The sequence below is a fragment of the Amphiura filiformis genome, chromosome 7 (assembly GCF_039555335.1).
Source record: "Amphiura filiformis chromosome 7, Afil_fr2py, whole genome shotgun sequence".
Taxonomy (NCBI): domain Eukaryota; kingdom Metazoa; phylum Echinodermata; class Ophiuroidea; order Amphilepidida; family Amphiuridae; genus Amphiura; species Amphiura filiformis.
In genome coordinates this window covers 67319332-67342082 of record NC_092634.1, presented here as the reverse complement: position 1 = coordinate 67342082, position 22751 = coordinate 67319332, and the positions used below count along the sequence as shown (strand labels likewise).

At 37.7% G+C, this 22751-nt stretch overlaps 1 protein-coding gene across 1 annotated transcript; it reads right to left on the bottom strand.

Annotated features, from left to right (window-relative positions):
• Positions 1-13882: 13882 nt before the first annotated feature.
• LOC140158026 (uncharacterized) lies at positions 13883-21019 on the bottom strand. Its single transcript, XM_072181275.1, has 5 exons — positions 20960-21019; positions 18393-18539; positions 16683-17351; positions 15191-15602; positions 13883-14566 (listed from the first exon to the last, which is right to left on the bottom strand). Exons 1-5 carry the CDS (start codon positions 21017-21019, stop codon positions 14457-14459), a joined length of 1398 nt encoding a protein of 465 aa, XP_072037376.1. The 3' UTR covers positions 13883-14456.
• Positions 21020-22751: the final 1732 nt, after the last annotated feature.

Sequence of the window (22751 nt, the reverse complement as noted above, 5' to 3'; positions counted from 1 at the left end):
GCAATAGCAAAAGCTTTGTCAACAAATCATAAAAACAGGGATGCTCCTGATGTTCTTATTATTTCCCCAAAGCCACACCCCTAAGCCTAGCTTAAAGAAAGCGTTTGCAATGTGTTTATAAATGATGACCAAGAACATCTTAAGATATATTTTCATCACAACAATTGTAGAAACCGAGTATAAGAAAAATAACAAATATATTGAAAATCTCCAAAAATCGGTGAGAGCGGGGGCGATATACATGTTATTTATTTTACTTGGCCTAATAATAATTAATAAATGATAAAATAAAAACATTACCATTAAATTGAATACAAATTCCTGCCAGGAGCAATCATCATTTCCACAGATTTTCTTCAGAATTCCAATTTCATATTTTTCTGATTTTTTAACTTAATTGTGCTGTTCTAGTTGACATTTATACATGGAAGACATGACTTTTTAAATCTATCACACAGTGTGTGTGCAGATTACAAATGGAGCCACCCATTTAGGTAACCCTATATGAAATTCACACTCTCTGTGTGAAAGATTAAGGTCATGTCTTGTCCAAAAAATGTTTCAAATTGCAACCCCATATTAGTGACATGATATGATGTGACAGTTAATACAAGGTATGTTCTGCACTGGGCACATCCTGTTTGCCTTGTAATAACATGTTTATTATATTTGTGGCATAATGAAGTTCCTGTTCCCACTTGGGATACCAAGACATTTTGTAACTGAATAACAAAAAACAATACAAGGTATGTTCTGCACGGGCACATCCTGTTTGCCTTGTAATAACATGTTTATTATGTTTGTGGCATGATGCACATTCCTGTTCCCACTTGATATATCAAGACATTTTGTAACTGAATAACAAAAACAAACAAATAAAACAAAAACAAAAAAAACAAAAATGGACTATTTTACAAGTCAAATTCAAAACTGAAGACTTATAAAGAGACTTTATAATATATTTGTAATGTTGGGACTTTTGAGCTGATAATCAGGTTTAAATATATATTAATCAGGTTTAAATATATATTAATCAGGTTTAAATATATATTTCCCATCTGCAAAACATGTGCCAATATTTGTGCACATTGGGTTTTCCATTTTAAAACCACACTCCCACTGGTTGATTTTGAATTCCAGCTGAATTCAACAATTTAAAAATTTCCAGATGCAACCATTTTCATCCATAAACGTGGAAAGGGTATGGACAATTTTGGAATTCCAATTGGAATTCCAATCAAAATTGTCAATTTATCAGCCAAATTTTGCAAAATTTGATTTGATAAATTTTGAACATTTTCAGCTGGAATGTCAACTGAAATCATGAGATGGCAGTTGAATCTTCCACAGGGGGTGTACTGATTTCAAATGGAACAGCATATGTGACCCGGCAGCACAAACGAGCCGTAAATTCCCTAAATTGTATTCTGAGTTATGGTGTAAAATGTGTACGAAGGTCGTATTCATCGGTCACTTAAGCTGCCGCGACATCTGTCTTATTTGGATAGTCACAACACCAATCAATAATCCTATTATTGAAGTTGATAATAAGCTTCTACCTTAGATGGCTATAGAACTTTTAATACCTCTGGTCTTTGTTTGCTTTTGCTAAATCCTTTTCAAGTGGTGGGTTATTTGTATAGGTATGCATAACCAACAATTAACAATGAGAGAACCTTCTTAAACCTCGTTGACTTGGGGATGATTTGAAATGACCGCCAATTATGACTGTGTGGAAAGCAATGTGGAAAAAGAGACACATAGAAACGAAAAAGCTATAATTTTGTTGAAGGAGCAAAGTTTAACTAACCATAACTCCGCTTCTGGATATCGTTTGAAGTCAAATGATATACCATTTTTAAGTTTATGATGTTTATTTTTTAAACACGAAATAAAACAAAATTGACCGGGGGAGGAATTTACGGCTCATTCGCCGTGGACGGTCACATATTGTTTTCTGAGAGACACTTTTACGCATGTAAGTAGTATAGTTCCACAATCTATTGGGTGCTGGGAGAAATATTTTAAAATGCAATTTCAATCTATCACTTATTTATATTTATATTCATAAGCAATTTCAAATATTACAAAGAGATGGTATCGCTAGAGAATGACTTTTGTATAATTAATGCTTATAGCATAATGCTCAATGTATCACATTAAAAAGGGAATTTTTTAAATTGTACAATATTTTATCGCTATTTCAGCACTTGGGTTAAAATGTTAGCTATATTCATATATCCAAATATCATAATTAAACTGTCACAATAATGATCAAGTTCAAGATTTACAAATCTTGGAGTCTTAATATTATAGATTTGGTGATAAACTTTACATATTCATATATTCTTGGATGCAATTTTACAAGAAGTAAATACACAGGTATATTTTGAATGTATCTTTTCAACTGGAAAGACATTACTTGGCATTGTTTATCACCTTACTATGAACTACAATGGCCTCATCCCAATGGCATAGTTTAATAACCTCAATCAAACAATCATAGTGCACAATTTAACCTAAAGTTGCAGAGTATGAGTTTTTGTACCCAAATTTTCAAAGGTCAGCCAATGAATGTACAAATGTATTCGGGTTAAAGAATTGTGCCCTGATAGATGAGTGTGTTGTGGATCCTAGTGCCTGTTCTGGCACAACACCACAGACAGAAACCCATGCCTTTCCATGGTTGATTGATGGTGCATTCATTGGTGCTAAATCGAACATGGAACCTTTTTATACTTTGCTAAATATAGGATGACTATTGCCCATGGAATGCCAATACAGTCAATTATGCACATTACAAGCACAGGGTCAGGCCTATAGAGGGTGAGAAGGAACGTCTTATCACATGTAAGTTAGTATAAGTAATTAGTGGAGTTGGGTGCATTTATTAACATTTCATTTGTTTTGTGATTAGATGACAAAATTATAATGAACAAAATAGAGCGAACAAACCAAAACATGTGCATCAGGGCAGCCCATGATATTGAAGACTCACTTTTACCATATTATGGACTTATTACACATGATGTGGAACTTGAGGATAGGTCTAGCATATCCACAGTAAGGGCTGCTGATACCAGAGCAAATAACCAGTATCTTTGATAATGGACTATGCCAGCTGAAATCCATACACCCCCCATGGAAGACATAACCTTAAAGGTGTGTAGAGTATAATGTCAAATGGAGTCACCCATTCTGGTAAACCAATTTGAAAGTCACACTCCCTGTGTAGAAGATTAAGGTCAAGTCTCTGTCTTCCATAAAGGGTGTTTTGATTTTAACTGGAACAGCCCAATCAAGCACCTCTTTTCTTCTTTGCATAGAAATATCACAGCACCATTTGAATCATTTGATATTTTACACAAGGTACACTGGTTTTATGACATGAGCCCAGGGCCCGATTTACCTTTGGGCCCAGGGTTTCCCAAAATTTGGGGCCCCCAAATAGCTCTGTGCATCTTCCTTTTTTTACCCCATATTTTGGGTCAAAATAGGGTAAAATTGCACAATTTTGCATGCACTGACTCTTGAAATAGCAAAAATCACCTTCCTTTTGGGCTAAAAGTCTAAAATTTACATTTTTTCATGCGCAACTGTCCTAGCGAAGTCTGAACAAAACATGCCTGTTCACCTCTACATTTTAATGCCTCTGCTGCCATGCACTGTTGATCTTATACGTAAAACCAAAACTTGGCAACTTCAGTGCAAATGCCTTCCTCACAGTGAGTTTGTGGGCCTCCAAATTTTGGCCAGGCCCAGGGCCCCCAACAAGGTAAATCCGGCCCTGCTTGAGCCAAGGGCAGCTTCAAAGTAATATGTAGAAATGGAATTTTGAAAATTTACTGCATTTTCTGATTGTGCAAATTAGGACAGATCTTTCAATTGAAAAAAAAAAATATTGTGACAGATATATCTGATCGCTACAAGTTTGTTTATATCTTCAAACATTTAGGTTACTAAAAGTCCTTTTGCGATATGCTAGACCTGTAACAAAAATCTGGAGAAACATTACTACACCATATATCCCATGCGTCCCTCGTCTATTCTAACATGATATAAAATATTCCATTCAATTCAAACTTTGTAATCACATTCTTCCCCCCCCCTCTCCACAACAGAAGAGCTCAGATGCAAAATGCGATATACGCCATCATTATATAATATAAAGCCTTTAGCCATACCACACATTTTCGACACTGCCCAGTAATACCATGCAAGATATTTGGTACTGCACAGGCACACACATTAGCGTTGGCGCACACAAGTCAAGAGACCAAAGCAGGCATAAATGAATGAGTTACGCATTTGTGTTGTTTTATATCACTGGTAAACATGATGAAAATGACTAGTTTCCAAATAGCGTCAACATGTTAATACTTTGATACTCAGAAACCATCCGAAAAAAGTTAACTATTATATAATAATCATTGGATGGCTTTTGTTTCGAGTGATACAGGAATAATACTGCACTCGCCATGAAAATACTGAACTTGTCCTTCAGACTTGTTCGGTATTTTCATGTCTCATGCGGTATATTCTTACATACTCAAAGCCAATATTATATAATTGCTGCCTTGCGTTATTTCTATCTTTATCATAACTGATCTCATTACATAAAATAACACAGGGGTGTGAGAGGCCACAGACCTGAAAATAGGTAAATGACTAAAAAACGCTGAAAAACAGCGTAAAATCAGGGTAAAAATGCCAAATATGGGCTAAAAATAAAAGAAAACACATACATTTTGGCAACAAAAAAGAGGAAATCAGCTGAAAAGAGGAACTCTCACACCCCTGATAACAAAATGAATACAAAACATATGCAAGGCAGCATTTGGCTTTTTCACATTTTGCATCATAACTCTTTGCAATACTCCTTGAAATACTTCATCACACATATTGCTTACATTTCATTAGAACATGATTCCAAATAAAACAATACATGTATGTTTCATGTATAAGCAAATATAATCACAATTGATCTATACACAATAAAAGTCATAAGACTGAGGTAATGTGAGCATTAATACACAAATTTTGTGAAAATCCATTTGAACAATAAATGAACTGGGCTGTTCCATTTAAAGACCGCACCCCCTGGACCCCAGAAGATTTTAGAATTCCATTCATATTCAAACATTTGAGAATGTGTGGAAGTAAAATCGCTGTCGTAGTGCACTTTAGATATAACCGTTGCTAGGTCAACTGGATCACGCTTTCTTTGTTAAGAACCACTGATCGAAATGATCACAACACAAAGCCTATGGCATATCAAAATTCGGAACAGGTGTATGAGCCCAGGCTTGGAGCAGTAACCAATGGTTACTAACATGTACTACGACAGCGAATAGAGGCCAAAGGGCTATTCCAGTTGAAATCCACACACCCCCTATGGAAGACATGACCCTAATCCTCTACACAGGGAGTGTGAATTTCAAATGTGGTTACCTGAGTGGTTGACTCCATTTGAAATCTACACCCCTTGCGTGGCATATTAAGGTCATGCCTTCCATAGGGGGGTGTAGGATTTAAACTGGAATAGCCCATATTGGGTAAATTCCCACTGGATTTCCAACATTTTTTTCAATTTTTAGCTGGATCTGAACAAAAATGATGGAATGACCATCTAAAAAAAATCCGCAGGTAGGGGGAGGGAGGATTTCAAATGGAACAGCTCATTCATACTGAAATTCAGACCCTGGATGAATACAATAATAATGTCTTACTGTTTTGTATAAAACAAATTTTTAAATGAGTATGTACACAATGTACAGGTACAACACAATAAAACCGACAAGACTTGTATATAAACAAAACAGATTTATAAAGGTGGAAAATTGATTCTCGGGCACCTGGTAGTACACATGACTACAGTCAACTTGATGTGTAATTTCCCAGGGTGTTAATAATTCTTCCCCAAGAAGACCTTTTTAACAGCTGATCGGAAATCTTCGTATAAATTATAGGTATATTAGGCAATTCTTGGCCAAGATGGAATACGGCATGGTTGTAGCTCCACGATACAAACACATGAGTGTAACATGGTCCAGAAAATTCCATGTACACACCTTACACTGCATACACGCTTAGTACACTACATAGATGCAACAGGTACATTTGAGCTTGGCCAAGAACTACCTAATTTACTTATAGTTCAGAAAGATGTTGTGCGTGGAAACAAAAATATCAAAATTAATGACACATTGGCGACAGTGTGTTCAATGATCATGCGTGGCTTGCATATCTATTGGTTTTTTCTTTTGTATACTACATATACGATGTTATACTGTGAAATAAAATGGACTCTTCCAGTTGAAATCCATACACACCGATAGACATGGATTTCAACTTGAACAGCCCCCAATCATCCGAGAATCAAGTTTCCCCCCGTACTTCTGGCTCAGGCACTCAAAGTTTTCAAACACATTCTTGTGCATGTGACATTTGCAATGGCGTACAGACCGGAGGAAACGGTAGGACAAGTTCCCCCTTGCCCCCGGCTCTAAATTCCAAAATATCTGACAACATTTGCAATGAGCATCTACCTTCTTGGCCTGTATCAGCCCAAAATTAAGCTCATTTTGGCCCATTCAAGCATTAAAATGCACATTTTTGTATGCTCCATGAGCACGTGCCCTGGTCAAGTCACTATACATGTAGGAGCTGGGCAGTGGAAGAAATTTCGCCTTGTCCCTTGGAAATTTTGGCCGGTACGCCACTGGACATTTGTCATCATACGCCATCAAAACATACTTCATGTTTCCACTATCTGCTTTGCACCAATCTTGCATAGGTATACCCTACAGACTGGGCTATTCCAGTTGAAATCCATCACCCCCTATGAAGGATATGACCTTAATCCCACACAGGGAGTGTGAATATTGGATGGGGTTACCCGAACAGGTGACTCCATTTGTAATCTACACTCCGTGTGGGAGATTAAGGACATACATGTCTTCCATAGGGGTATATGGATTCATCTGGAATAGCCCACTAAATGATTGAAAATCACCCTTTGACCCTGCATGATATTACAGTTTATGATTTGACCAGTTGAAAATATGCAGAAATCATACAGCATATTCTAGGCACAACTAAACAATACTTCATCAAAGTAATTAGAACTATATGAGCCAAGTACAGCATTAACTGTGGGATAACAATTCTAGGAAGCCTCAATACTCGCAATTAAGCTTGAGAATGAACCATGTCCTGTTTTTACAAGGCCAGAATCTTGTTTCGCAGTGTGAGAATCAATCTTGATTCTTCAAAAATCAATCTTGATTCTCATCTTGATTATGTGAGAATCAATCTTGATTCTGTGAGAATCAATCTTGATTCTGTGAGAATCAATCTTGATTCTGTGAGAATCAATCTTGATTTTGTGAGAATCAATCTTGATTCTATGAGAATCAATTTTATTCTTGCAGAATAAATTTTGAGAATTAACTTTGATTCACACAAATCTGTTTACCAGAATCGATTCTCAGATTCTCACCGAAATTCTGACCCTATTTTTATAATATTAATGGTCATACCATACTACACCTGCGAGTAATGTGCCTACTCATCTACAGTGTGTCATGTAATTAATCAAATTTCTTGGGTCAGTTGAGAAACAGTGTGCATACCTTAGTACATTAGACCTATATGTTTTTATACAAATGCAATGTTGATTTACCATCAATAATAGACCATTTTACACTGACATAAATATTATAAAAGATTTCAATGGAACAAAACCAAAATTGTGAACTCACTATTGATGGTTTCGCCTATCATGGTTGGTAGGCATCATCAGTATGATGGTTGTAGATTCTTACTTCCGGTTGGACATATCCCGACTGAAGAGGGTGTTTTATCAGCCAGAGAGGATCATACACATGACTAAGGAAGTGGGCCCCCTCGTCTCTGTTCATGACGTTAGGACCTCGTCTCCTGATTCTGATGATGCCTACCGACCATGATAGGCGAAACCGTCAATAGTGAGTTCAATTTTGGTTTTGTTCCAATGAAATCTTTTATAATGTTTATCAACAAACCTGATGAATTTATTTAGTGACTGACATAAATATGTCCATTTCAAACTTTCTTTTAAAAACAATTAGAATATATCTTGAAATGCTTGGATTGTCATTTAGATGAAAAGTTGAGAACATTCCAGGATGATATATAACAATAATTGCAGATACTATGACAAGTTTATATAGTATCTGTAACCTTGAATATAATAACACAAATAATAAATAACATAAGAATAAAACTTCTTAATATATACTTTAACTGCAGCATGATATAAAAGCGTGTCCATATATCGGGAAAATGGCAAGTTCAAAATCTTTAGACTATTCCATATGAAATCCATACAACCCCTATGGAAGACATGATCTTTATCTTCCACTCATGGAGTTTAGATTTTAAATGAAGTCGCCCATTCAGGTAACCCCCATTTGAAATTCACTCAATGTGTGGGAGATTTAGAGAATAAATGATAGGATTTTGTCTTTTGACTATCCAGCTTCGTGTCATAATGGATGGGCTGGCCAATATTTTGAGTAGTGGATGCGGTATATAAAAACTACAATAAAAATATTGGCCAGCCCATCCATTATGACACGATATTGGATAGGCAAAAGACAAAACCCTATCTTTTATTCTCATTCTTATTCAGTTTTAATGTAATTTTTGCGAGAAAAACTCCATAGGGGGTGTATGGATTTAAACTGGAACAGCTGAATGGCAAGTTAAAACTCTTAACAATTACAACATCATTGATAGGATTATAGGTACATGTATTTTATAATATTTAAATAGTCCATAATTATTTGAAATTGCTAATAATCAGCTGATATCAGAATATTTATGATTGTCGTAAGTCATTTGGGGATAATCTAAAAACATGTTTTTACATGCTAAATCTGCTATTACATATCATAGTTTGAAATTTATGGCAATAGGGTTGTTTAACTACTTCCACATATATGTTTAATACATTTTACTTACTGCAATATTAATTTTGAATACTATTCAAAGAGAGACGAATACCCGAATGGGCTAATTCATTTAAAGTCCAAACTCCCCCTGTGGAAGATTTTGGAAATATCTTCCACAGGAAGAGTCAGTATGAATTTCAAATGGACTGAACATATTAGACAGCTACATTTGAGTTTCATGCACCCTCTAGGAGAGATTTAACCTGAATCTTCCACAGAGGGAGGATGTGTTTCAAATATGCTAATTCTATTTGAAATTCATACTCCCCCCTATGGAAGATATTTAAATATCTTTCCCGGAGGAGTGTGATCTTCAAATGGATTAAAGCCCAATTAAGATTTTAAACTGTTACATGATTAACAGGTTATACATAATACAAAATGTCAAGAATGTATTTTTAAACTCGCAGCCATGTACACTTTTATCAAATGGATCATGTTGGGGAATATTGCAACATACATTTACAATGTTTATCAGAGAAATCTGACACCTTTTGACCAAATGTAGCACATGTGCTGCTTGCGTAAACAGGGGGTTCTGATTGGCTAATTGAATCTTGTCATGAAAAATTGTAACCTAATTCGCTGAACATGCTGCATGGTATCCAGTATGTGAAATTCAGCAACTAGTCCGCTGGACAAGCTGTCCCTAAAAGCAACCTGACCTGCCTGAAAGTGACCTGCCTATCTTTTTGTTATGTCGAGCTTTGGTTATGTGTCTATATGGATTTTTGCTGAATTTCTTCTTACACTGCTGTTTATCATGTCTAAACATATGAAGAGAGCTGACACTACCACAAGTAGCCTTATGGCAAAATTTCAGGGCGTCCAGATTAGTAACTGGTTACGAAAAGTAGCACATCCAATGACGAGAAGCCCATCTGATCGAAATGATCACAACACAAAGCCTATGGCATATCAAAATTCGGAACAGGTGTTTGAGCAGGCTTGGAGCAGTAACCAATGGTTACTAATGTGTACTACGACAGCGAATATATAGAGGCCAAAGGGCTATTCCGGTTGAAATCCATAAACCCCCAGGTGGAAGACATGACCTTAATCTTCTACACAGGGAGTATGAATTTCAAATGTGGTTACCTGAGTGGTTCTTCTTCTTCTTCTGGGTACTGCTCAGCCCTCGAATTAATGATCTGAAGGGGCACGGCAACTTTTTTAGGGCAAGTTGAAAATTGCCTTGGATTTTCACAGAAAAGGCAAGGCAGCCTTTGAACATGCTGCATGGTATCCAGTATGTGAAATTCAGCAACTAGTCCGCTGGACAAGCTGTCCCTAAAAGCAACCTGACCTGCCTGAAAGTGACCTGCCTATCTTTTTATTATGTCGAGCTTTGGTTATGTGTCTATATGGATTTTTGCTGAATTTCTTCTTACACTGCTGTTTATCATGTCTAAACATATGAAGAGAGCTGACACTACCACAAGTAGCATTATGGCAAAATTTCAGGGCGTCCGTATTAGTAACTGGTTACGAAAGTAGCACATCCAATGACGCAGAAGCCCATCTCGGATGGCGTCATTTTGTACAATGAAGGTATTGTGTAACTTTAGCGTGACTCAGGTGTATAATTACTAGTTACATTACTTGGATGCGGAGGTTTTTAATAATTACACATTATTCCTGGCTAAACAGGCAATATACATGTAAATAGTATATTATAATCTTTACAACATTATTAAGATCTTAAACAGTGAGAGTATTGGGAATGATTACGTTAAAAATTGAACAGACATATTTCATGAAATGGCAAGAACACATCGCAGGAATTGTTAGAATGCGAGAATTTTGGGGCATCAACGATTGAAAAATTCCTCAAGAACAGGGTTTTCTTTAAGTATTTTGCTGAAGGGGTATATTCCATTTTTTTTGTACCTTACAATTGTGAATTTTTCATCTGAATGGGTAAAAAACATTGCCCATAGGGCATTTTTTATTTTAACAATGTGATCTAACATTTTCGCTAGTAAATACTATTTATTATTACTGCCCCCACTAGCTACGGACATAATCCCATTGTTCTTTCTTACTTCCTCATAATAAGAAGGGTATTTTTTTTTCGTCGTCTATCACAACCAAGTGAAAATATTGGGTTTTTTCAAAATCAAATCATTGAATATATGAACGTGTATGTTTTAAGGATTTTTACGCATTGGGACTTTTCACTTTGCCTGTGAAGTGGTACGGAAAGTAAATATGCAAGATTTGTGTGTAAAAGTAAACCCTGCTCAAGATATACAGTTGCTATAATAAATTTTATATATTGTTTTAGGTTTTGGCAAGAACAAACAAATACCCTGTACAATTATTATTTTCCAAAGATACGGAGGGAATATTTGGGCTATTCCTGGTGAAACCCATGTACACCCCCTAGGGAAGATATGACTTTAATTCTCCACACAGGGAGTGTGAATTTCTAATAGGGTTACCTGAATGGATGACTCCATTTGTAATCTACATCCCCTTGTGTAGAAAATTAAGGTCATGTTTTCCATAGTGGGTGTATGGTAATCAACCAGAATAGCCCAATAGCCCATTCATAACTTAATATCATCACATTCTACTGTTTAAAAACAGGAGAATGAGTTCAGCTATTTGGCAAGCTGATTTTTATGACGTCCTCTTTTGCTTGTTTTGGGAAAGCAATTATATAGAATCATTCTCGTAAGGAATTCATTTCTAAAGAGAAAATATCTTACATTTTATAGTTTTGCCTGTTTCACAAACATACTGTGATGATATGATACTATATATTATTACAATTAAAAAGTGGGCTTCATATAATGTACATGTAGGTGGTTTGCACATATTCATATTGAAGAGTAATATTTAGTGAAAAAGGAGAGGCAGTGTTTTTATAATATATAATTTTAAGTTGATACATGATTTACAGCTTTGGGCAGTTTGGGGGCAATTATTCCTTTCTTTTATGTTCTAATATTTATTTACTACATTGGGGAAAATCTAGGACTACATATCTCTTTAGGACAGTGTTGAATTCATGATTCATCTAAACTTGTACCCAAAGAGCCTGTTGTTACATGTAGGTGATGTGATCAGGCAAAAAATGAAGCATTTAATATGTGGATCCTCGTTTTTTCTACCAAAAGACAGTTTCACCAAAATTCCGTCCAATATGGTAATAAACGAATTGCATAACAATAGATACAGCTCGGAGGTTAATCCATCTCCTTTGTTATGCAAAATGCATAAGTACGCACATTGTATTGTCGGAAGGAATTTCGGTCAAACTGACTTCCAATCAGTGGCGTAGCAATCTGGCCTCGGGCCCATGGACTAGGAGCAGTGCAGAGCTTTGCAGTGCGGTCCGGAATGGCTATCTTGCCTGATTACATCACATACAAATCATACTACATGTAATCTTAGGGACCATTCACAAACACTTGTAAGGGGGGGGGCCTGGTGCAAAAAGGGGGGCCCTGAAAATTGTTGACCCTCATAAGGGGGGGGGGGGCCCTGAAAAAAATGGCCACAAATTTTTCTGGGAAAATTGAGTTTATATGCTTTTCTATGGGGTTGACCGATAATTTTCATGTCAAAAAGGGGGGCCCTGAAATTTTCGAGGTCTGTAAAGGGGGGGCCCCGAAAAATGTTCGCGATAATTTTTTTTTGCATCAGGCCCCCCCTTACAAGTGTTTGTGAACGGTCCCTTAATTCCAACAAAATGTTGAACATCAGTTTCAATGCAATGGGCTATTCTAAAGTCTGCACAAAAAGTAACTCAGCTGTTATAAATACACCTATAGATTCAGAACTAACAATTGTTTTCACAATATTTCAACATAAAAAGAAGGATGATTTATTTACGCGCATTTTGATACCCCATTTGTCCAATTTCGTTCAATATTGACAATACAGCAGTGTTTTGAAAGAAAAATACCCCAATTTAAAAGTTGTATTGATTTGAAGTAAGCGCAAAGATAATGGCGGGCTTTACGTGTTTACAGTGCTGGGATTATAACCATTGATCGCTGTAAACTGCAACTTTTAAATTCTGGTATTTTTCTGTAAAAGCACTACTGTGTTGTTAATATTGAACGACATTTGACGAATGGGGTATCAAAATGCGTGTAAATATACCATCCTTTTCTCTATGTTGAAATATTATGAAAACAATTATTAGTTCTGAATCTATAGGCGTATTAATAACAGCTGAGTTACTTTTTGTGCAGACTTTAGTTGAAATCCATACATCACCCCTATGCAAAAATGTGTCCTTAATCTCCCACACAGAGGGGGTATCGATTTCAAATGCAGTCACTCATTCAGGTAACCCCATTTGAAATTCACACTCCCTGTGTGGAAGAGTAAGGTTATATTTCAACAGGGGTGTCAGGATTTCAGCTGGAATAGCACGATTCAATAAATAACTAGTAATATATGAGACCTCACAGAGGTACACCATAAAAAAAACCATAACATACCATGGCACAGGCAACATTATGCAATGTCTATGTAACATTCTTGAGCTAGATGCAATAATAATTGTGAAATCTTTTCATACATTGTATATAATATACTGGGCAAGTTACTGTTTTCATATATTTATGTGGAAAGTTTTGGCATGCATATTAAAAATAATCACAGCCAGACTCCCCTCTTCGGTTTACTTCCTGGAGTACCTACAATGGTAACCCTGGAGTACCTACAATGGTAACCCTGTAGTACCTACAATGGTACCACTGTTACCTTAGGCAATAACTAACCTGGATGGGTATCTCGCATACTTCATGTTAAGAATTATGACCACTCAAAAAAAAGTGTGGACTTTATTTTTGTGCGGTGTTTACTTATTGTGGACACCAGGGAGAAATTTATGGATGGTCTGCAACACCTACACGTCCCATGTGCCCCTGAACATGTATACAGCAAAACCTCCAATGTAACCGGTTGGCAGTTTTGTTTTAAACATGTTCAGGGGCCACAAAATAGGAGGTTTTTCCTGCCCAACGACAACATGCAGTCTGGCTGTGATATATTGGGCTATTTCAGTTGTCATCCATACACCCCCTGCAGACCGGAAGACATGACCTTAACCTCCCACACAGAGAAGTGTAGATTTCACATGGAGTCACCCATTCAGGCAACCCCATTTGAAATTCACACCCCGTGTGTGGAACATTATAAAGGTCATGCCTTCCACAGGGGGTGTAAGGATTTCAACTGCAACAGTCCATTACAAACAGGACAAAATGAATACTGCATTCATCCTGTAATTTTAAAAACACAAAAAAAACACAGTTGGATTCCTCCTTGTGATTTTTATAAGTATCAATGGACAATAAATATTAAATATTGAAAGAGAGAAAATACAATAGAGAAGAGAAAAAAGGAAAGAATTTGAAAAGTTTTGGAACAAACCATGGTAGAAAATGGAATATTTTTGTAGAAGCTAGGAATCGTTCATGAGATCGAGAGTCTCCATCAAGATGCGGGACAGAAGTTCTTGAGTTCTATCTTCTTATGAGGCGTAGGTAGCAGCATGCCCGTTCCTATGATGTAATGCTCTTTGTTCACAATAAATACCTCTTCACCTGCGGACATGAGATAAAACAATGGAATGTATGAGAAGTTAGTGGAATGGTCTTGCTGCAGACACATATAATTTAGTACCGGGTAAACAGAGAAACTGACCAAGTAAAAGAAGTGGCTGAAGCGAATTCGAACCAGCGACCTTTTGCGAGGCCAGTGTTCTACTACATCTGATGATCTGAGAGCACTGGTCTCCCAAACCATAGGTCGCCGGTTCAAATCCAGCTTCAGCCAAATTTTCATTAATCCCCTTCATCATTCACATATAATTTAATATTACAATAGGGCTATTCCAGATGAAATCCATACACCCCCTATGAAAGACATTACCTCCCACACAGGGAGTCACCCATTCAGGTAACCCCATTTGAAATTCACACTCCTTGTGTAGAAAATTAAATGTCATGTCTTCCATAGGGGGTATATAGATTTCAACTAGAACAGCCCAATGTGGAATCCAGGAAGCTTATTCCAGGGATATTTTGAAATTTGGATGGCAATTCTGGGATTTGGTGCTACTCCCATGTTAAAAATTTACGTAAGTAATTACAGTGAATTTTGCTGTTTTGGAATAAAATTGTGTTCATCTTGTCAGAAATAAACATTTTTCACAGCCTGCCTCTTACCTGCATGAATTACTGATTGATCTTTTTTCTTCACAACTGCCCCATTTTGCTCACCATCCTGTGACCTTTGACCTGCCTCTTCTTCCATTATATCTTCAGAAGAAGAACCCTGCCCATTTGCCTGCCTCTCGCTTGCTTTGTTCTGGTTTTCTCCATGCCCATCTTTCGTGCTCGTATCCTCCGAATGAGGGCGCTCGTCAGCTGCATCGCTGACGTCGTCGCTAAATACCGACATATTGTCCATCATCCTCGGTGACATGCTACCGTGGACGTACTCTGACATGGGCTGTATCTTCTGGATGTCGGTGAAGTATTTTATTGCTTTCTCTGTGCCTGCTACATAGGTGCCATTGTCTATGGGAGAGACGGTAGCCATGAGACATTCACAGCCTAGGTTCTCTAGTTGATGCATCTGAATATATACAAAAAGAAAGAAGGTAATTTTTTGAGACTTAGCCTAGAGCAAGAAATTATTGTAAAACTTCAAAAAGAAAAAAAACCATTTTATTCCTCCACAAATGTTAGTTTTCACCCTGCCCTCTTTCTCTGTGACCCTTTGTATTCTGGGGGAGTTGTGTGACTGACGTCAGTGTGCGAATAATCAGACCCAGAACAAAATATTAATTTCTGACATGATCGTGTTCTGGGTCTGAACTGTTTCCATTCGAAATCTTGATGCCAAATTGGACAAAAGAAGCACATGGTCCTACTTCACAGTTTTTTAATCCCCTATTCATGTTGCATGAATCACTCTATTGTGGACCATCCTTTTGATACTTGAGTATTTGGACAAGCGGAACAGTTTTGACAGGCCCTTTGTCTACCTCTCTGTTTGTAAACAAACGAGGAGGTCGAAATTACACGTGTTTGTTCAAAGCTTGAAGTCCCCACATAGATGCCCACGAAAAAGAGCTGCCTCAACGTGATGACATCACCGACTCACTGAGAGTAACAACGAGACCTGTTCCCACAAATTGAGAGCAAAGTTTCAAATCTTTATTTTTGAGTTATGTCATGATTCTTAAGTTCTGGATCACGAGCTTCAGAATGATACAACTTGCCATGATTACTCCCTCACTTGGTATTCAAAAGTTAATGTTTCAAAGAAGAATGATTAATTGTTTTCTAATTGTTTTCTGGCATGTTCAAGGAACCATACTCCTTTTCTTCCTTGGCAACTTTCCACTCATTTGGTGAGAACAGCATGACAGGTCTCAAATGTGACCAGATATGATCCAATCAGGCTAAGGTCGGCAAAATTGAAACTGAGATATATAGGCAAAAAGGACAATAAAACAATAAAAACATTAAAGAAAATGGATGTACCGGTATATAAAGGTTCATAACTTTACATCCAAGTATTCAAGAGAGCTTGGGATTCAACATAAATAAGAGTAGGTACTGGGCAAGTTAGTAATGGTATTGACTCATTTTTCAAAATTTCCGACTTTGGCCTGAGTGGATCAGATCAGGTCCCCAATACTATACTTACTGATTGCTGGATATTATCTAGTATCCTATTAACTTCATGCTGTTTCCATTCTAGCTCTTCTGCACTCATTCCCTCCTGCCCTTTTTCTGCAACAACAGGAGCAGTATCATCAGGGAACAGTTGCCCATCTTGACTAGCCGAGTTCTCACCAGATGCGGAAGAAGCTGGCGTCGCCTTTGGAGTGTCTGCTTGCTGAGGTTGCTGCTGCTGCTGCTGCTGTTGATGTTGCTGATGCTGTTGACCTTCTATCGGTGTAACACTAGAATCGCCTCCTTCACCGCCGTTCCTGTCCTCTCCAGCCTCCCGTTTGGCCACCGCCATTGCACGATTTGCTTGCATCTGAGGAATTGTCCCAACATGGGCGATATTTTGATCTCTGGGCGATAACGGTGTGTTCCTTGGAGGTAGATGAGCCTCTAGAGGAACACCCGGAACGCCCATGTGTGGTGGTGGAACACCCTGGCCACCTCTTATCATCGGGATCCCGGTCGGCGAGTGCACGTTGACAAAGTATGGCCCACCGGGTCTGGGCAACGAAGACATGAGTCTAACACGTTTAGCCACATTCTCTGGGCTTTGGGTGTGAGGTATTGCCATGTAGTTATGCATTGGCATGACCATCTGGGCTTCTTCCATACGTTTCTTCCGACGCATGTTACCAATCCAGTTCTGTAGGAATGATCAAAATGAGGGAAAAAAGACTGTTGTAATAAGATATCATATACATGTAATGCACAGCTTTGGCATACCTTCATTCATAGTCATAGATCATAAATTCATAACCTCTTACTTTCCCTCTCCATATACGATTCTACACTGTCAGCTACCATTAACAGAAGAGGTACATGTACAACCTGGAGATACATGCCCATGTGAAAAGTGTTCGAAATATGCCTCAAAAAGTTACAGGTCAGCCGGGCTTGACCTTAAAAAGTTACCGGCCAGCCGGGTCGGCAACTAGATGCCAGTCAGAAAAGTTACCGGCCAGGCCAAACAGTTACAGGCCAATGGCCGGCTGAACGGCCCTATTTCGAACGCTGCATGTGAACCCTTGTTTTGAATTTAATAGCTAGGGAATAGCCCCAGCTGTGCTTACACTGCATACCAACATAATAAAGTATTTCATAGTGTACACAAGTTTCTCCTGAAATTTGCTTTATAATAATAAGAAACACGGTGCTAGTGTGCTCACTGAAGCCAGAACATAGATAATTAACCTCTTAAATAAATGGAGCCAGATAATAAAAATAGGGAAGGTGATTTCCTGGCTTTAACACCTACTAACACACTAGCCCACAAACCACTTCAAGAATAGAGGCCGTCAGCCTTTTCCGTGGGATCCGCCATCTTGTGGGTACTGCCGTTCTGCATGTCATGCGTTAGACATTACGCCCCCGATTACGCGGCGTCGCACCGTGTGACGCACCTCTTCAGGCAAGCGTCAACGCAGTGATCTTAACAACAAGGCACTCCGTACCCACAAGATGGCGGCGCTGACGTCACAATGACTACCTCTAGACTATATCTCACGAAGTGAAAAAAAAAACCCAAGAAGATTCAAGTCAAAAACAAAATGGGTTTTGTTTTTACAAAAAGACCTCAAAAGCTCAGAAACACTTGCAATGGCCAAAACTTTGGCGTCAGATTGTCATAAATGATAGCACTTTGTTGAACGGTATTTATGATGATAATAATGATGAGTGCACTCACCCTGACTATATCAAAGTCTACTCCTGCCTCCTGTGCACACTGCATTATCCTGCTGTGATATGCCAGACTCTGTCCTGTCATCCCCGTCTCATAATGTCGCATCAAGATCCTCTTCTGCTCCAATGTGAATGTGTGCCTGACAGGAATCTATTGGAGGATGAGAAACATTACAAAATGTGATAGACATGTGTGTAAAAGATGGATGCCTGGGCCAGGGGGCGGGGGCAGGGTTTAGCATTATCCTGCTGTGATATGCCAGACTCTGTCCTGTCATCCCAGTTTCATAATGCCGCATCAAGATCCTCTTCTGCTCCAATGTGAATGTGTGCCTGACAGGAATCTATTGGAGGATGAGAAACATTACATAATGTGATAGACATGTGTGTAAAAGATGGATGCCTGGGCCAGGGGAGGGAGGGTGGCAGGGTTTAGCATTATCGTGCTGTGATGCCAGACTCTGCCCTGTCATCCCCGTCTCATAATGTCGCATCAATATCCTCTTCTGCTCCAATGTTAAGTAAGGGTGTCTACGTTTACACGTTTCACGTTTAACCGACCGTAAAATGCACTATCCGTTTAGGAAAATCACTAACCGTTTAACCCGTTTTTTTTTTAATTTTTAAGTTTTCGAAAGTTTTTTTCGACTGGACCTACCGTATTGTGTGTAATAAATGCCCCAGAGGCATTGTATTTTTCCAAAAGGGGGCGCTTTTATTGGAAATGAATTGAAAAAAGTGAAAAAAACTTTAAAATCAGGTTAACAGGCATGAGACTGCACTTTCCTAAAAAAAACTGAAAAAACTGAAAATGCGCGTGAAATTGGGCAAAAAGTACCAAAAACAGGCTGAAATTAAATAAAGTTGCGGAAATTTTGACTATAAAAAACCTGAATTCAGTTTTTAAACTGAAAATTCTCATGCCTGGGTTAAATTTCCCGATGGTGCTCCTGTAGAAAGGAGGGATTTACACAAGTACCTAATAATGGCGGCGCCCACAGAATAGCGTGTTAATTATATTTTCGTGGTAAATGCAACAAATTTACACCTGTAAGTACATCATCAAGCAATAATCTGGTGAAATTCTACCATAATTAGGCAATGAAATGGAAGTTTGAGTCGTACTTGTAGTAGGTTTTGTCCATGCAATTGAATTTAGTGATGCAGTGGCGGCCCAGGGGGGCCACTCATATATAAAAGTTGTAAGCATGCGTGTGAATGCACTTCAGAAAAGCACCCTTAACAAGGACAACCATTGTGTCTTCAAAATGACCCTTAACAAGGATAATAGTTTGTTAACCATACCCTTAACAAGGACAAAGTTACAAGTGGATTAAATCCAACCCTTAGCAAGGATGCATGATCAATTTTGAAGAAAAAAGTAAAAGACATCAACTTTCAAGGTTTCTTATTTCCTTTATTATTATACTTCCTAACTGGATTTGGTATGCTTAGGCCTACTCAGTTATCATTATTCAACATAGGCCCTAATTATCGCCTGCATTATTAGGGCAGTATATTTTATTATGACGATTGTAGGGGTAGGAATGTGATTAGATTTAACTACCCTTAGCACGGACACATGGTGTCAAAAATGACACCCTTATTTGCTATAATCAATGATTTTGAGACCCTTAACACGGGCCCGTGCGGCCCGTGTTGCAGAAGAAAAAAACACCCATATGCCGCGTTTTTGTTCACACGCATGCCTACAACTTTTTACATGAGTGGCCCCCCTGGGAGTAGCGGTGCCAGGAAATTTTTTTCGGGGGGGGGGGCATTAGGGGGAGCAAAGTGAATTTGAGGGGGGACAAATTCAACAAATTTTGCGCAAAAATTACCGCAAAAAGTGGAAATTTTCGTAATTTTTAATAAGAGTTCTGACTGGGGAGGCATTTGCCCCCCCCCCCTGTGGCGCTGCCACTGGACTGATGCAAGTTTTAAGCTTACTCAAAGTCAAACAATATTGGCATGGAAATGTTTGCATTTCTGTCAGGGGGGCATTTATCAGAGGGGAGTGTTTATTACAGACAATACAGTAGGTCCAGTGGTTCTCCAAAGTCGCCGAAAACTTTAAAATTTAAAATATTTTTTTTTAAGATTTTTTTTTTTTTATATCGTTTACACGGTTCTGGTTAACTGACCGGATTGTGGTCCGTTTAAACGGTTAGACAAATAAGGCCCTTCGCACTTGATTATTAGTTTCCTGTTTACCGCCCGCGTCCAAAATTGAAAATCTCAAAATAATTAATTATTTTATTTTTATTTCTAATTTTCTCCTTTAAAATAAATTTCAACTACTTCTAGTTGCCATTTTCTGACTTTAATAATATCAACAATAATGATGAATAAACAAAGAGTACAACTCCACCTTCACTTATTTATAAAATCAAATATTGTTGTGAAATAATTAAATGCCCGCTCTAGTCAAAACGAGTCAATAGTTGCTTGTAATTGTTCCAACTAAATAAAGAAAATAAAAGATAATTAATAATTAATAATTAAAAGTCACCTCGTCCATTTTTCAAAAGCTTTAACAGGAAACTAATAATCAAGTGCGAAGGGCCTAACCGTTAATTGTGCCTGACAGGAATCTATAGGTTGAGAAAAATTACAGAATGTGGTGGACATGTATAAAAGATGGATGCCTGGGGCCGGGGGGTGGGGGGAGGGTTTAGCATTATCCTGCTGTGATATGCCAGACTCTGTCCTGTCATCCCAGTCTCATAATGCCGCATTAATATCCTCTTCTGCTCCAATGTGAATGTGTGCCTGACAGGAATCTATAGGATGAAAAAAAGTTACATAATGTGATATGTACATGGCTCATTCTTGTATTATGGGGTCCAATGGTGTGACATACAGTCAAATTTTCAAAATTGAATATTAATGTCAAAAGTTAGCTTAAATTGAGTGGAATTATATACTCTTTCAAAATCTGCAAAATATTTTCAGCGATGATTGCCCAGAAATCTGTACGAAGCACATAACTGTGGAGAAATCACTCTAAAATGTCGCGCATAACCGGACACCAAACATGTTTTAACCCCTGCTAAACAAAAAATATAAATGCCAAAATGGCTAAAAGTTTAGGAGCTTTTATAATGTAAAAATAAAATAACATTATAAGAAGTTGCTGTAACCTTCAAAACAGCATATTTGCATTTTGGTCAAAATACATGGTCAAAAATTGACCCAAAAGTTAATTATTGGGTCTGTTTTGTACAATTTCTGTCAGTTTAGATTAAAAGTTGCCATTTTTATGTGGGGCCAGCACAAGTGTGGCATAATAGATAAGTGGATGACTTTCTATAACATCAATTTTGTGCACATGAGAGAATTTAAGGTGCCCAGTGGTGTCACATAACTGGACACCAAAATATTTGGTGTCCAGTTATGACTGACAATAACAAGCTATCTGTAATTATGTCATACTTTGAAAAGTGTATTTGACCTGCAAATTTATCTAAACATATCACACTGTTGTTTTAAGTATTCATTGTTTATCAGATACCCAATTTTTAAAAAATTATGACATATTATTCATTTTCATGTGTCGGTCATAACTCGGTGTCCAGTTTGTCGTACAATATCCAGCTTTAACTTTAATTCAACTTATTTTGCAATTTCCATTTGTCAGTCATATATTTTAAACATGTCATAAAATATCATTTGAAGTATTTGTTGTTTACAAATTACCCCATTTTCAAAAAATATAGCACATTTTGCATTTTTACATGTCGGTCATAACGTCGCGCATAACGCGGACACCAACATATGTACTTTGCGTAAGCGCTGTCTTTGTTAACAGATGTTTTGTCGCTAACATTTCTTTCATAATACAATTTTAGTATACATCCTATTCACTCAATAAGACCAAAAAAATAAGCAATGGTCATATATAAATGAAACTAACAGGCAACCAGATGTAGATGATCTTTTTTGTCACAAGTGGTGTCCATGATTTTCGAGACCTTACATGTAATAAAAATTAAAAATAGCTGTTAACAATTTCTTTTTTGAAAGTTTTAGTAATAACCCACTTGTTTTGTATAAAAAATTACAAATAGGCCAAATACCTGTTACAGTTTTCAAAATTCAGGGCAAATTATGTGTCGGTCATAACCGGACACCATTGGACCCCATAATACAAGAATGAGCCACATGCGTAAAAGATGGATGCCTGGGCCAGGGAGGCCAAGGTTACATGTATGTAGCTAGCGACCCATTTACCAGTCATTTTGAACAGGCAGTTAACCCAGTTTACTCGTGGGACAGGCAAAATTAATGCCTGTGATGCTATATTATTCTGAAATCACCAACCTCATGCCACAGGGTTTTCGCTGGCCTGGACAGCGACTTG

Bases quoted from the DNA above. Each gene is read 5' to 3' on its own strand.
- LOC140158026 (XM_072181275.1), bottom strand. From the start codon at position 21,019: ATGTCCACCACATTCTGTAATTTTTCTCAACCTATAGATTCCTGTCAG. The intron at 18,540-20,959 runs GTTAGGCCCTTC...ATCCTCCAATAG, and splicing joins CCTGTCAGGCACAATTAACG to ATTCCTGTCAGGCACACATT. The intron at 17,352-18,392 runs GTGAGTGCACTC...TCATTCCTACAG, and splicing joins TAGACTTTGATATAGTCAGG to AACTGGATTGGTAACATGCG.